The sequence below is a fragment of the Misgurnus anguillicaudatus genome, chromosome 20, assembly GCF_027580225.2.
Source record: "Misgurnus anguillicaudatus chromosome 20, ASM2758022v2, whole genome shotgun sequence".
In the NCBI taxonomy this organism is placed as follows: Eukaryota; Metazoa; Chordata; class Actinopteri; order Cypriniformes; family Cobitidae; genus Misgurnus; species Misgurnus anguillicaudatus.
Genome location: NC_073356.2, coordinates 22627501 through 22642520, shown reverse-complemented (window position 1 = coordinate 22642520; position 15020 = coordinate 22627501). Strand labels below are relative to the sequence as shown.

Sequence of the window (15020 nt, the reverse complement as noted above, 5' to 3'; positions counted from 1 at the left end):
TTTGTACCCTGGGGAAGTTAAACTTAAAAAAAATGAATATTATTTTTTGGATATGTGCTTATTACAAGCTAAACGGCTTATTTCTCTACACTGGAAATGTGTCAATGCTCCTGACATAAGACGCTGGCTTAAAGAGATGGCATCAACTATGTCCATGGAAAAAGTATGTTACATTCTAAAGGATAAATATAAAACTTTTGAGGAGATATGGAGTCCTTTTGTACAATTTCTTAAAATGGAGGAATTTAATGTTTAGAGGCATTTAGAAAGAATGTGGAACACATGCATAGACTGCAATATGTTGTAAAAACTGATTGGGGTCAGCGTATTGGAATTGATACTGTAAATGTTATTTACCCTTTTTATGTATGTTTTTTTTTTCTTTTTTTCTTTTTTATGTTTTGTGTTTTTATTTATTAAATATTTTAAAAGCAATAATCATTTTATTTTATAATTTTATTTTCAATTATGACTTACTGTCACTATTAGAATTAGGCAACTATTTTATTATTTCTTTAATCTTTGTTGGTCTTATTATGTTTTGTCTTGTTGGTCGTAAGATGTATGTATACATAAATGTAAAAAATTTAAAAAAACAATAAAAAAAAAAAAAAAAAAAACAAAAAAGTTGGTAAAATAGGTTTTACATCTTTCTGTAGCAAATTCTCAACTCTAGTACAAGATCTAGTACTGAAAAGTCATTTGTACCCGGCCTTATTTCAGCAATTTCTAAAATATATATTTTTACTAACCAAGCATAAACATAATTACAATAAATGCAAACATGTACATACATGTTATTTACATATTCTTGTAGCACAGCTTGTGTTGAATACAGTGTTATGTGATATTAGCCATTAATATGTTTTAAGCAACTGAAAAAGGACAAATGTCAGAGCATGTCAAAACTTCTCCAAGGCCCTTAAACACCCTCAGACCCCCGAGGGTTAATGGATGAAGCTGTTTACAAATGGTATTACAATGCTTTTTGGTCACAAGTGCTACCCCTGCAAGTATGCCTACGATGGCCCTTTATGGGCCCACTTAGGGCTAGTCCAAGGGCCCCGCGCAGGTTTGCTCATTGGCAAAACGTTGGCCCTTTAGCGCTGGCCCTGCGCAGGCAGACCTCACTTAGCCCCCAGGAAGTCCTCATACAGAAAAATCCCCAGAGTTAAATAAACACTGCAGGATGTATATATTGTCCCATCTTACAGAGTGTTAAAAAGTAACAATGAAGCAGAATTAAAAGCTCTGTTATCCTCTTTCTCAACATCTCTGTCTGAAATATAAAATTGCATTTTACATCTTGTAGAGTCATTTTCTTAACTTATGTTTAGATGTTGGCCGTTTAATTTAAAGTCACCATTATTGTGATCAGTGGTCGTTTTAATTGGACCTTGACTCTTGACCGTTGGCTTATTAGTGTTTTCTAACTGCTATATCTAAGTGTGTTTAAAACACATGTTATAGCAAAGAAAAGGCAATTGTAATTGAATATTGCTGGTTGATACATAAACGTTGTCAAACATAATCATTTGATGAGCAGATTTATTAATATAGTTTTTCGCCCCTCATCAGAAGCATCATTTTCTGTTCATAATGAAATTCTACAGTGTAAGGTCCAGAACTCTCATAGCAGTTTATCATTCTGAAGGATTTTAATAGTGTGCACATAAACATTGCATAATGTAGATGCACAGACATCAAGAATCAGAGTATGAATCTCAACAATGGTGACAAAGAAAATGGTAAAAAAGGTCATTATTTATTCATGCCGCAGTGCATTCTGGGAGTTCTGGATGAGATTTGTAATTTGTTGATGCCCAGCATGCAATGCAGCATGAAGCTTTTCATTTTATTGTCACCATCATTGTGATTCATACTCTGATTCTTGATATTTGTGTGTCTACATTGTAGAGCAGTTAATTTTAAGTGTCAGTGTTTCAAAATTCTTCAGAAAGACAAACTGCTATAAGAAAGCTGGATCTCACACTATAGTATCACATTGTCAGAGAAAGATCCTTCTGATAAGGTTGCAAACAACAAATGAATACATAAGTTATATATGATGATGTTTAGACTTTATTTACTGAACTGACCACCACCAAAGGATCGCATGCTGCCATAACAAACATATCTTAAACACACAAAGTTATAGCAATCAAAAGACTGAACAAGGCAAGAGTCAAGAGTCAAGTTTAACTAAATCAAACACTGATCACAATAAGGGTGACTTTAAATGAAACAAAATCTCAACCTAAAGTAAGAAAATGACTCTACAAGTAAGATGTAAAATGCAATTTTAGATTTCAGACAGAGATGGTGAGAGAGAGGATAACAGCAGTTTTAATTCTGCTTCATTGTTACTTTTAAACACTCTGTAAGATTGGGACAATATATACATCCAGCAGTGTTCATTTACCTCTGTGGATTTCTCTATGTGAGGGCTTCCTGGGGGCTAAGTGAGGGCTGCCCATGCAGGGCCAGCACTAAGGGGCCAACGTTTCGCCAGTGAGCAAACCTGTGCAGGGCCCTTAGGCTATGCCCATACAGGCCCATCGTAAGCTTACTTGCAGGGACCCCTCTCAATTTTTTGTCTAGAGCCCTGAAAAACCCTTATATGTTGATGACTGTTTGAAAACACCTTTCTTTTTGAGGTGACAATAATTCAGATCAATCATAGATAAACCATCACCAGCACAATTATTGCTTCATCCCAATGGACAATAGCAATGAAGGAATTGGAAGAGAGAAAGTAAAGCATAGGGTCAGAGGTCACAGGAGGCTCAGAGTTTTATTTAGAATTTGATCTTGGTGGCGTCTCAAACAATCATGTTCTCCTGGCAGCCATTATTTTTTATTACAGCTTCCAGTGAGGCTGTTGTCAAGGAAATAACGTAGTAGTACTAACTTAACTTAACTTTATACACCAAAACATTTACATTAGATTTACATTTATGCACTTGGCAGACACTTTTATCCAAAGCAGCAGTCTTTTATCAGTATGTCTGTTCCATGGGATTTGAACCCATGACCTTGGCATTTTTTAGTATCTTGCTCTACCAGATCAACTACAAGAAGCTTGATGATGTTTACTTTCTGACTTTATACTAGTCTACACCTATGCTCATCTCTTTACATTTTATATACATTTTCATACAAAAAGTCCAGATGTTTTCCAAAAGTTCTAGATTTAAAATCTTTTCCGTAACCCAGTAGAACAGCATTTTGTAACTCAACAGTAAAGAGACATTATCACATTATCAACATGCACCCAAACATTATGCTTAGGAAAGGATATATTTCTTTGTTAACGCCTGTATTGCCTCCTCCATCTTTTTCTGGAATTTGACAATAGAGTCACAGGCACAGGGATCTTTCAGTGCAAATACTAAGAAAGTAAAGTTGAATTAGTTTCATGAGTTGCGTCCATACATGTCCAGGGTGATATTTGTATGTGGCTTTGCTTACCACAAACATTGATTTGCAGCTTCTTGGTGATTTGGGTCATAGCTTGGTAGTCAGCCGTGTAGAAGTAATGGTCAGGGTCAGAGGCAATCTCCCTCAGCTCGCCTTCAACAGCGTCACCAACACCAACAGCATACATAATGCCGTTCTCCTTGGCTTTCCTGGCTGCGTCTTTAATGTCGTCTTGTGACCTTCCATCTGTGAAGACTATACCAACCTTTGTCACTCCAGGTCTGGCACCGTGGCTAGGAGTGAAGCTACTGTTAACCAGATAATTTAGGGCTAGGCCAGTCATGGTTCCTCTTTCCATCTGGTAAATTTTTTTCACAGCATCTTTTAGGTGCTTTTTGTTATTGTAGCGTCCCAGAGGGAATTCCTGCTTCACAGAGCTGGAATACTGCACCAATCCGACATGAGCATTGTTCTCCGACACATCCAGCTTGTCTATAATCTGGTTGGTCCAATCCTTTACCAACAAAAAGTTTTCTGGTCTTATACTTTTAGAGCCATCGATCAAGAAGACCACATCTAAGGCTGCATTACTGCAAGCTGAGACAAGAGAAAATATTGGTGTTTGTGGTAACATGTTTTAATGTCTTTTGTACGTATCTTTGACACTTCCTCAACATTCATGCATACTCACCACTGCATGATTTGCCGTCGTTCATTAGCGTGTGGCCCTCTCTGCATGCGCACTTGAAAGATCCAGGTGTGCTGATGCAAATTTGCTCACAGTCATGATCGCGTGACGCGCATAGGTCTGCTATCATGAGTGTAACACACACACAGGTTAGCGAGTAAAGAATTAATTTATGTCAATTGAAAACTCAAGAAAATGAATGTGTTTTAACAATCTGCTGTGTTCCAGCCATGAGTACAGCAAACCTTTAAAATACACAGGAATAAGTCAGAAATTAAGATCAGTTATTATTACACATGTCAACCTTTCTTCGTTTCACCCTCTCTCTTTTTCTTTCCATTACAGATGGCTACTTGGAACTTCTTGGTGAGCTTCTCTATGAGGCTGTAATTCTTCACGTAATCTACGTGATCATCAAGAGGTTTGCTGGCCATCTCTCTGAGAGGGACCATGTCCACACGCCCCACCCCGATGGCAAAGATCTCAATGCCAGCCTCCCGTGCCTTTGCTGCGATATCACGTACATTGTCCTGTGGACGGCCGTCAGTCACAATGATGGCCGCCTGCACGTAAAACACATGTTTAGTTATATGCAGGTGCAGAGACATTTCAATGAGATTAAATGGTGAAGTTATATATACTTATGTATTTATATAATTGATAATTATATAACACAATATGCATGGTGCCAATAGATTAAGGCAGTGGTTCTCAAACTTTTTCAGCGTGCGGCCCCCCCGTATATACGGTGCATTCCTTCGCGGCCCCCCCAAAGAAAATTTATGACAAATTTGTTTTAAAACGTAACATTTTAATAAAAATAAAAAACAACAAAATTATACTATACAAAGTAGTGCTGTTGGTTAGTAGCCTTATTCTTTTAGGTTTCATTACATAGAATTTATTATAAGTTAATGTATTTTATAAATTGTCATAAAGCTGGGGCCCCCCTGGCACCATCTTGTGGCCCCCCTGGGGGCCCCGGCCCCCAGTTTGAGAACCACTGGATTAAGGCTGATGATCTTATATGGATATAAAGGACCTCATAGGATTGCTGGTCACAGAGACTGACCTTGTTGATGTCAGGCGATTTGCGTGCACCTTCTGCTTCACTAAAGGCCACATTCATGGCAAACTGAATGGCAAGGCCTGTCATGGTACCAGTGGACAATGGTTTAATCTTGGATATAGCCTTGACCAATCCAGCCTTGGTTTTGTGAGACTTCAGAGAGACTTCGTTCTTCACCTTACTGGCATAATTCACAACGCCCACATGAGTAGAATCAGGCCCAATGTCCAAACCATTAATGACTTTGGTCATAAAGACCTTGACCTGCTCAAACTCAGAGGGCCGGACGCTTCGAGAACTGTCGATGATGAACACCACATCTGTGTGCTTGTTGCAAACGTCTGCAGCTAAAAACATAAAAATGTAGAAGAGGGAAAGAAAGAGATGATGTCAAAGATTGCACATGATGACCAATTCAATAAGCTACATTTATGACATAGCATCCACTCAAAGCTCATGAGTTATTTGTGAGCCTGTCTGTAAAATCCAGGCTAATAATGAGATTAGGAGCATCAAAATTTGATTTCACTTATTGATTTCAATCTTTGACATGACCTCACTCATTCAATATTCAAAATATCAAGGTTATATTTTCACAGAATTTTCTTAATATTATGTTGGATGATTTTATGTAGAAAACAGGTACCTCAATAAATATACAGTGTTGGTGGTTTTCATAATTAATAATAATAAAAATATAGTAAATATATGTAATTTTATATATGATTGTATTGTGGCTACTCGACATATTGTTCTAACCAGCAAATGTTAACCAATATTACACCCATAATAACCCAGGCTCACTAGGTATTTCAGATTATTTTTTTGAGTATAGACTTGTCAGTATCCATTTACATATTAACATTAATTCTTGTTTTTCCTGGGAATCAAACCCATGACCCTGAGCATGCTTCACCAGCAGAACTACAGGAACATCTCCATGTGTGTAAAACGATGTTCCTGGAGGGCACCTGTCCTGAAGATTTCAGCTTCAAACCCAAACACACCTGAACCTGCTAATCATGTTGTTCTGGGCTACCTAAAAATTAGATGTACTGTATAGGCTAGTTGAAACAGAAATGTGCAGGACAGGTGCCTTACAAGAACGGGCTTGGACCCATAATCTACACTCTTAATATAAAGGTGTAAATAAGAATCTTAATACCGCTGCAAAAAAACATATTTTTGGTTCCTCAAAAGAACATTACATTCAAAGGTTCTTAATAAAATAATTTCATTTACACCTGTTTATAGTCTACAAAACCTTTATCTACAAAGAACCGTTCTGTGGATGTTAGAGGTTTTCTACAAAACCTTACAGCCTAACAAAAAAACCTTTAGGAACCTTTCTTTTTAAAAGTACACTGTCAGAAATAAAAGTACAAAGCTGTACCTTTTCTGTCACGGGGCTGTACCCTAAGTTTCTGTTTGGTACCTTTACATGAATAAAAAACAGAATACAATTTTGGGTAGATTACCGTACCTTTAGGACCTACATTGTTAGAAAAAAGTCAAAATATGTACCCTAGCTGTCAGTGGGGCAGCACCCTTTAAAAAGGTCATTGTATGGACCGTTGGGTACATATGTGTAAACACCAATATGTACCTTTGAGATACTAATATGTATTTTTGAGGTACTAATAAGCTCTCTTTGGTCCCAGTATGTACTTCTGAGGTACTAAAATGAAATCCTTAGGTGCAAACCTGTACTTTTTGAAAGGGTACAGCCCCAGTGACAGAAAAGGTGCAGTTTTGTACCTTTATTTCTGAGAGTGAACAACCAGTTTTAATCATATCAGTTAATGATGCAGTCTGTTTTCTTACCAGCAGCAGTTCTCAGATCCATGGTGGCTTCCAGGATGCATAATAGCATCACAAACCCCAGCATTGTCATATTGTAATGTAGCGTGAGTCCTAATGACCAGCCAGACAACCAGAGACAGACTGATTCACAGTGAGAGAAACTCAGGTGATTTTATACACACAGTTCAACGCTTTATCTTTAAGTTCAGAGACGCCGCCCTCAATCTATCTCTTCCAGGAAGCTTTTTAAGGGCGATACCTGCTCCAGAGTTTGGCATAGGAAAGACAAAAACACCTTGAACTCAAACATCATGACAGATCTGGTTTTCGTCCACTTTTCCTAATAAATTCATCTCAGATGCACACACATAAGTTTATGAGGATTAGGATTTTTCGAGAAGCCTTATTAACTGATCTAACACAGACAGCCCTGTTCTGCCTGATGGCATTTTATATATATTTTTTGGGAGGAATGTTTAATTTAAATCTGTTTAAACACTTGGTTTGTGTTGGTGACCAAAATTATAAGAGCACCTGACTGATCTGACAATATTGACATTTACCTCCCAAACATGATTTAGTTTCATAATGATGGTTGCTCTGAGGACAACAAATATCAATTGAAGTCATACTGTTTTGAACCATTTTAAACTTGAATATTTGCTATTTCCACCTTTTGAAGCACATCTCTCTGACATAGTGTCCTAAATCTCCTTTATATGGCTCTATTGTATGGGTTATATGATGACTTTATTTGTAGATACAATGGTGGCCATCATAAGGAGATTTAGGTCACTTTTCTTTCTGGCCCCCTCAATGTCTGGACCTCAACCCCTTCGAGCAAATTTGGGGTGAGTTGGGAAATAAACTGCACTTGTAGATTCAAAGGAAAGCCTTTGACTTGAGTTGCACAAGACATTGGATAACATTACTAATGAAGTTCTGTACTGACACTTTACCAGACAAATGTGCTGCTGTAATTGCTGCAATAAGTGGGTATACTCACTTCATTTGATATTTGTTGTGCTCAGAGCAACATCATTATGAAACTAAAACGAAAGTGTTTTGGAGGCAAAAAAGGTCAATATTTTCCTGGTCTGTCCGGTGTTCTAAAAATTTTGGCCACCACTGTAAATGAAATGTGTGTTTGTTTATGTACCGGATAACACCACATTAGCATACCCCACATCCATCAATCCCCAACATACTGAAACATCTGTATCTCCATTTGTCAAAGTCTTGGCCTCACTGCAATCTTCTGGGAAATAATGTCTTTGTAATTCTTAAAGGGACACTTCACCCATTTGCATTAAGTTTTGTATAGTTAGAACCCCAGTCATGTTTTTGAACGGTCGTGCGTCATTTCCTCAGTTGCCGCTGAGACAGGAGAAATACAGATTTCAGTGTTGCACTTCCTTCTTTCAATGATGTAAAAATCCTAATTTTGCATCATTGAAAGCAGGAAGTCCAATATCTTTGTTGAGCGGGTGAGACTACAAACACCCCTTTTCTCGATTAAGTGAAAATTAAATAGTTGGAAGTTGGGTCATACTATTTGCTAATCACTGCGATCTTTTCCCGGGCCATGTCCATCCAGAATTCCAGAAGTGAAGAGAGATCTTTTCAAGGAGTGGAGGAGATTTGCGTTTTTGATTAAAGATTATAAGGGCACCATAGACTGTAAAAAATATGGACGTAGTGTCTGTGACGTCTACCATAGGTTTCTAAAGATAGTAGGTCACCGCAAATCACTCGTGGATGTCCGAAAATGGTTAAAGAGGTGGGACGTGGGTGAAGCTTCAACCATCACTTAAATGGCCACGGCCTTAATTATGCAGAACTTTAAGGCTTAATATAATTTAAACGGACAAAAAAATTCACCCCCCCTCACAGTTGTCATGAAGGGCAAAATTATCTATATAGACCAAAAACACTTTGTAGCAGACAGTAAACATATTATTTCTGCTCTAAAGATGGGCATTTTAACATGGAGGTCTATGGGAATTAACTCCATTTTGGAGGCAGCCTCTAGCGGCCAGTCAATGAATCGCAGTTTAAATCACTTCCATATTAGCTTCATCAGAGATCGGAAGGTTGCCACCTGGAGGGCACATACAGTTTTAAAAATTGCTCACAGATAAGTAATTTGTAAAAAATAACACAATGTAATTACATTGTGACTTTAAAAATAGATTCTGCTTAACTGAAAAATAACATACCACATATTGAAAAGATGCACACTGTTTATTTATCATTTATATCAGCATAAAGTGGTATTTTCCCTTTTGGTAGTCAAAAGATAAAGCTTCAAGTTGCAAGTATCTAAAAAAAGATAAGCAGTTTGTGGTCCACAAAAGTGATGTTTCATATAACCATTCCAGTTCAAACTTAATGCTTCTTCAATCTAGTAGTAAAGATGCTATATTCAGAAACATGTAAATTACTATCTGGGTAAATTTAATAAGTAAAGCATAGAAATGCATAGAACTGCTTGTTTATGTTTTGCGTGTGATTTTGTGCTTATTGCGGTCAAGCTTCTGCATCACATAATTGGTTTTTATTTCAGGGCTCTTGATAGGTGGGAGGTTCAGCTTCAGTTTTCATTTTGAGAGCCTCGTCATAGGAAGGTAGTTTAATCTAGTAGGTAAAAGCACAATACATGTTCATTGCTTTTATTTGTTAATGATAGTAGCTATGATAATTGTTATATCTATGTATCATTCATGAAAGTTTAGTGGAAACTTAATTTACACCAAATACATGTTAATCTATAACACCTTACATTGAATTATCAATCATTAACATTAAATAAAGCATTAGCTAATGTGAATTAACAATGAAATATTTTTACAACATTTATTAATCTTTGTTTTAAAGGGATCAAATGAAAATTCTGTTATCATTTATTCGCCCTCATGTAGTTGAGTTTTTTTTTATTCTGTTGAACACATTTTAATAAATTATGGTAATCATACAGTTGACGGTACCTATGTACTTCCATATAGGAAAAACAAATACTATGGTACTGTCAACTGTATACTTACTATAAAAAAAACTTATTTTGTGTTTAACAGAATAAAGAAATTAACTTATACTAAGATCAATAAAAGCTGTAGAAGCAATGTTCAGGGTTAGGTCATGTTAAAGGAACAGTATGTAGGATTGTGGCCAAAACTGGTATTGCAATCACAAAACATGTGGCTAAAACTGGTACTGCAATCACACAACTGGTGGCCAATACACAAAATGACAACATAAACATCAGTTGAGGGCTGCAACTCCACTTTTTAAATGACAATATCCTGGCCACACCACTGTTGTGAGTGACACAAGTATTTGAAATGAAAATGATTTCTTAATGTCTAGTGACATATCAGGACCATTTTATGATTAATTGATATAAATCTCTTACATACTGTTCCTTTAACTAATATAGTTAAAGGGACACTCCACTTTTTTGAAAATATGCCAATTTTTTAACATGGCTGCAGGAAGCGCATTTATATTACGTAGTGCCCGAAAATAGTCCCTTTAGCAACTTTCAATGGCAAGGGACTAATTTTGGGCAATGTGTAATATCACTACGCCTGCTGCAGCCATGTTACGGCAGCAAAGTCCTTGATTATTACACTAGAATGAGAGTATAGTTCCTAGACATATCTGCCTCAACTTTTAATTTTCCGTCGGTCTTAGTACACGATGTAACTACAAAAGAGTCAAATTTTAAATAGGAAAAATATAAAAATTCTTTGGTTATTTTTAGGCGCAATGCTAATGGTCTAATCAGATTCAATGGATTGTGCTAAGCTATGCTAAAAGTGGTAGCGCCAGACCCGGAGATCAGCTGAATGGATTTTAAAATGGTAAGGATCAAATGTTTAACTCTAAGGGAGCTGGAAAATGAGTATAATTTCAAAAAAGTGGCGTGTGCCTTTAACTAACACTATCAAATTAAACCTTTTTGTAAAATGTATTCTTCTAAATCATTTATTGAATACATTTAAACCTAACAAACATCTTCTTTTAAATGTTTTTTGTGTGACTGTGAAATGATTGTGCTACACTTTTAAACAACCACTCACTTAAAAACCATTTAATTGTTTAACTGTATAACTTTATGTTTCTGGAGAATTAATTTGACATCTGCTTGGAATCAGAGATTTATAATCCAAACTACAGACTGGTCCATACCATCATGTATTGTGTGACACCAAACAAACTCTGCTATAAATGCACTTACTGTCACAGTATTTCCATTGTCAACATGGCTGCCAGAAGCTCTTTCTGCCTTCAGGGCATAGAAACATCTCATTGACACTTGAAGAACGTACACCTACACAGAAAACACAAATAAAATCCCAAAAGCACACAATTAATAAAATACTCTACCTTCCACTTTTTCTAAAACCCTTCTCAGTCAGCTAGAAAGACAGAAGTCGCTTTATGACTGCCTCTATACATTGCTTTCCAACCTCAACCAAAACCCAACTCTCACAAACCGGAAAAAAAATGCACAGCTGCAGACATAACAAAATGTGTGTGGATGTATGTGAAAGAAAGAGATATATCTCTATATCTGTGTATACACACTGATCCATCATAAGTTTGAAAAATTTCATTGCAGTGGACATAACATCTCAAAAATTAAGCTGAAGCATTTCTTAGAACCAAATTCAGTTTCACTTTTTGCAGTTATGTTTTGGTTAACCAAAAGGTGTCAAGGCCACACACACATCCACATATAAATACATACAAAAGCAGACACACATGTACAATGTTACCTTTAGCAATATGTTCAGAATAAAGAGAACAGTGTATCCCATGGTCAAATGGCCCAAGTCCTCCTCATCCAACCTATTGACTCCTTTGTAATATTTCTATTGTGGACAGACACACAAATACACACATTTAAAGGAAAGAATTAGGATACAAGTAAAATTATATAAATGGCTCTAAAATACAAATGTGTCTTATATAAATCATAGGATGTGTTTTTCTCACTGCAGCTTGCAGGACGTCTCTGTATTTTGGGGTCCCTGGCAGTCCCCAGGCCCCATTAAACAGGGAGAGAAAATTCAGACCCAAGTCCACAAACATCGTCAGCACGAAAGGCAGGACAAACATGGGGCCCTTATACAGAAAAGCACAAAAGACAGTTTGAAAATTTTCCAAAAACTCTGTAATAGAAATGAAAGAAAACTCACTTTTAAAGACTAATCCGATCTGAAATGTATAGTTTGGAAAGTGCGTCAATGACATTGATAAATATTGAGATAAGCTCTTTCGCCTCTTTCTGGAAGCTGGGTAAATATTGGTGTCGGCCAATGAGCAGAAAATCTAAAGGGTGCAGAGACGACTACACCCACACGCAATGCATACATCCAATGAAATGAAAACAGACTAGACCTCAAGACGTATCACCACACAGGTAGTTGTTTCACTACAGATTTAGTATTTATATATTTACATTTGTCCTGAGTGGGACAGATTTAACATGGTTCCTGTAGTACCTACTTATATTGAAAACAGGTGTTATAAAAACACTGTGCATAATAAATAATATAATCTTTAATATAAATACTACATTTTATGTTAAAAACTACTAAAATAAAATAAAACATTTAAAAAAACTACACTCTCAGAAATAAAGGTACAAAAGCTGTCACTGGGACTGTACGTTTTCAAAACCTACAGCTTTGTTCTTAAAAAAAGTATATTAGTACCTCAAAGATACATATTTGTATCAAATGTATACATTTCTGTACCTAAATGGTCCTTTTCAAAGGGTACCGTCCAAATGACAGGCTTTGTACCTTTATTTTTGAAAGTGAATTGGGTACCTTTAAAGATACAGTTCATGTTTTGTACTCCTAAAATTTAACTGTACAAGATCCGTAAGGTACACAATAGGCCCTTAAGGTATAATATTTTTCCTTTAATATTTGTAAGGTATATATTTAAATGAACCTATGAGGGTTTTGTACCTTTTTTTCTAACAGTGTATGATTTTGTTTCTCTTGAAAAATATGTAATAATTTAATTATACATATTTAATTATTAAATTATTTTGTGTGCAATTCAAGTTTTTTATTTATTCATTTATACACTGAAAAAACTTCGGTGAAGTAATTAGTGCTGGGCAAAGATTAATCGCGATTAATCGCATACAAAATAAAAGTGATTTTTGGCATAATATATGAGTATGTGCTGTGTGTAATTATTATGTATAAATAAATACACACACATTCATGTATATATTTAAGAAACATTTACATGTTTATATATATATTTATTTATATTTTTATATATTCTATATTAAATATACATTTAAAAAATGTATATATAAGTAAAACAATTCTGAAATGAATATATGAATGTGTGTGTGGTTAAATATACATAATAATTAGACACAGTACACGCACATATATTATGCCAAAAATCACTTTTGTATGCGATTAATCGCGATTAATCTTTGCCCAGCACTAGTAGTAATATATATATATATATATATATATATATATATATATATATATATATATATATATATATATATATATATATATATATATATATATATATATATGTGTGTGTGTATATTAGATTAACTCTCATAATTTCTACATAATAATATTAACATTTATTGAGAACTAGATTTCCTAAGTAAAATGATGATAAATACACAATTAATTCATGTAGAAAATGAATAGTAAGATATTTTCTTGTATTATTTAACAGTTTTATAGTCACTGCACACAGTCCTAAAATAGGCCTAATTAAGTCAATTTTAATCAAAAACTTTAGCAGATTCAAGTAAAAAAATGAAATCCATTAAACTAAGACATTCAAGTAAAATTAACTTAAATTTATTTGCACATGTTGTAAGGAATACCCACAATCCTTTGCACCTGAATGTTTTTATTTTTTAAGCTTTATCACAGAATAAGAACTGATAAGAACTTTAACTATTTATTTGTTAATAAATTGTCATAAAGGTGTAAAGCTCTTATGTTAGTGATGTTGTTTTGTTGTAAATGATCATTTTGTTAATTTTGTAATTAAAATAAATCTAACTTTTAAAAAAAATACATTGACTTAATTATTTAACATATGTTTATCATGCATTATTAAGATTTTATTTGATTTTAGTAGGTAAGTTGTACTTAAAAAAGCAGTAAATTTTACTTTTAAAAAGTTTGTGCAAATTGTTACAAGGATTTTTTAAAGTAAATTTTACAAGTTGTTTTTTCAGTGTAGATGAATTTCCTCATATATCAACTGAACATTTCATTTTTATTTTAATGAGATGGACTTTTTTTCTGCTCAAAAATAGTACCTTGCGGTGAGAGAACAGAGCCAACACACCAGAGACTGACATCAGAACCAGCATCAGAATGTTGGTGCTAACATCAACTGGAAAGAGAGAATTCATATTTATGTTTTCAATACATTTATATGCTTCATACTATACAATGCTATAGGCCATGATTCAGCAGTGAGGGTTTTTAAAAATCCCTTTCATTGTTACTCTTTCGTACTGATAAACAAAGGGTGCATTTGATAAATTAGGTTGCAAAAGTGTAAATAAGTGACTGAGTAATTTGATGCAAACTCACAGATACGCTGACCCCTGGTAGACCTGACATTATTATAGGGGATACCGTATGGGGTTTTGTCCCAAGGAGCTGTTCGTACAATGTCCCCCAATTCCAGCAGGTTACCTATCTGGAGACACACACACACACACACACACACACACACACACATAGGTATAGATGTAGCCTACTGATTCTGCCAGAATGAATTCATAAAGGTAAACGTGTGTCTCGGTCTGTGTGTACTCTGGCAGTCGGACTGTTTGGACTCTCTCCTCAGAGCCAACACCAACAGAACATGTTACACAAGACCAGCGATTCATTCAGAAAAAACTGTTAAAGTGTAAATTACATAACATACACACAACCTCCTGCCTTAACTACACTAGATATTCCTATTACTGATTAAATATGATCTGGTTGACAGAGGGTTTCCTGTAAACCTTTT

At 35.3% G+C, this 15020-nt stretch overlaps 2 protein-coding genes across 2 annotated transcripts in view; both read right to left on the bottom strand.

The window, feature by feature from the left end:
• Positions 1–3287: 3287 nt before the first annotated feature.
• On the bottom strand, positions 3288–7023 carry matn1 (matrilin 1). Its single transcript, XM_073858720.1, has 6 exons — positions 7002–7023; positions 5181–5524; positions 4428–4671; positions 4112–4246; positions 3472–4017; positions 3288–3391 (listed from the first exon to the last, which is right to left on the bottom strand). Exons 1-6 carry the CDS (start codon positions 7021–7023, stop codon positions 3288–3290), a joined length of 1395 nt encoding a protein of 464 aa, XP_073714821.1.
• Positions 7024–9205: 2182 nt separating this feature from the next.
• laptm5 (lysosomal protein transmembrane 5) overlaps positions 9206–15020 on the bottom strand; it is a 6637-nt gene continuing 822 nt past the window's right edge. Inside the window, exons 2-7 of the mRNA XM_055220739.2 lie at positions 14594–14702; positions 14314–14390; positions 11982–12110; positions 11762–11857; positions 11221–11313; positions 9206–9617 (exon numbers count right to left, since the gene is read on the bottom strand). Coding sequence (XP_055076714.2) covers positions 9543–9617; positions 11221–11313; positions 11762–11857; positions 11982–12110; positions 14314–14390; positions 14594–14702 — 579 coding nt within the window. The 3' untranslated portion in view covers positions 9206–9542. The remainder of the gene's footprint in view (positions 9618–11220; positions 11314–11761; positions 11858–11981; positions 12111–14313; positions 14391–14593; positions 14703–15020) is intronic.

Coding starts and splice junctions, on each gene's coding strand:
- matn1 (XM_073858720.1), bottom strand. CDS start 7,023: ATGGATCTGAGAACTGCTGCTG. Junction 5,525..7,001: donor GGATCTGAGAACTGCTGCTG/GTAAGAAAACAG, acceptor TTATGTTTTTAG/CTGCAGACGTTTGCAACAAG. Junction 4,247..4,427: donor TGGAAAGAAAAAGAGAGAGG/GTGAAACGAAGA, acceptor CCTGTGTGTGTG/TTACACTCATGATAGCAGAC.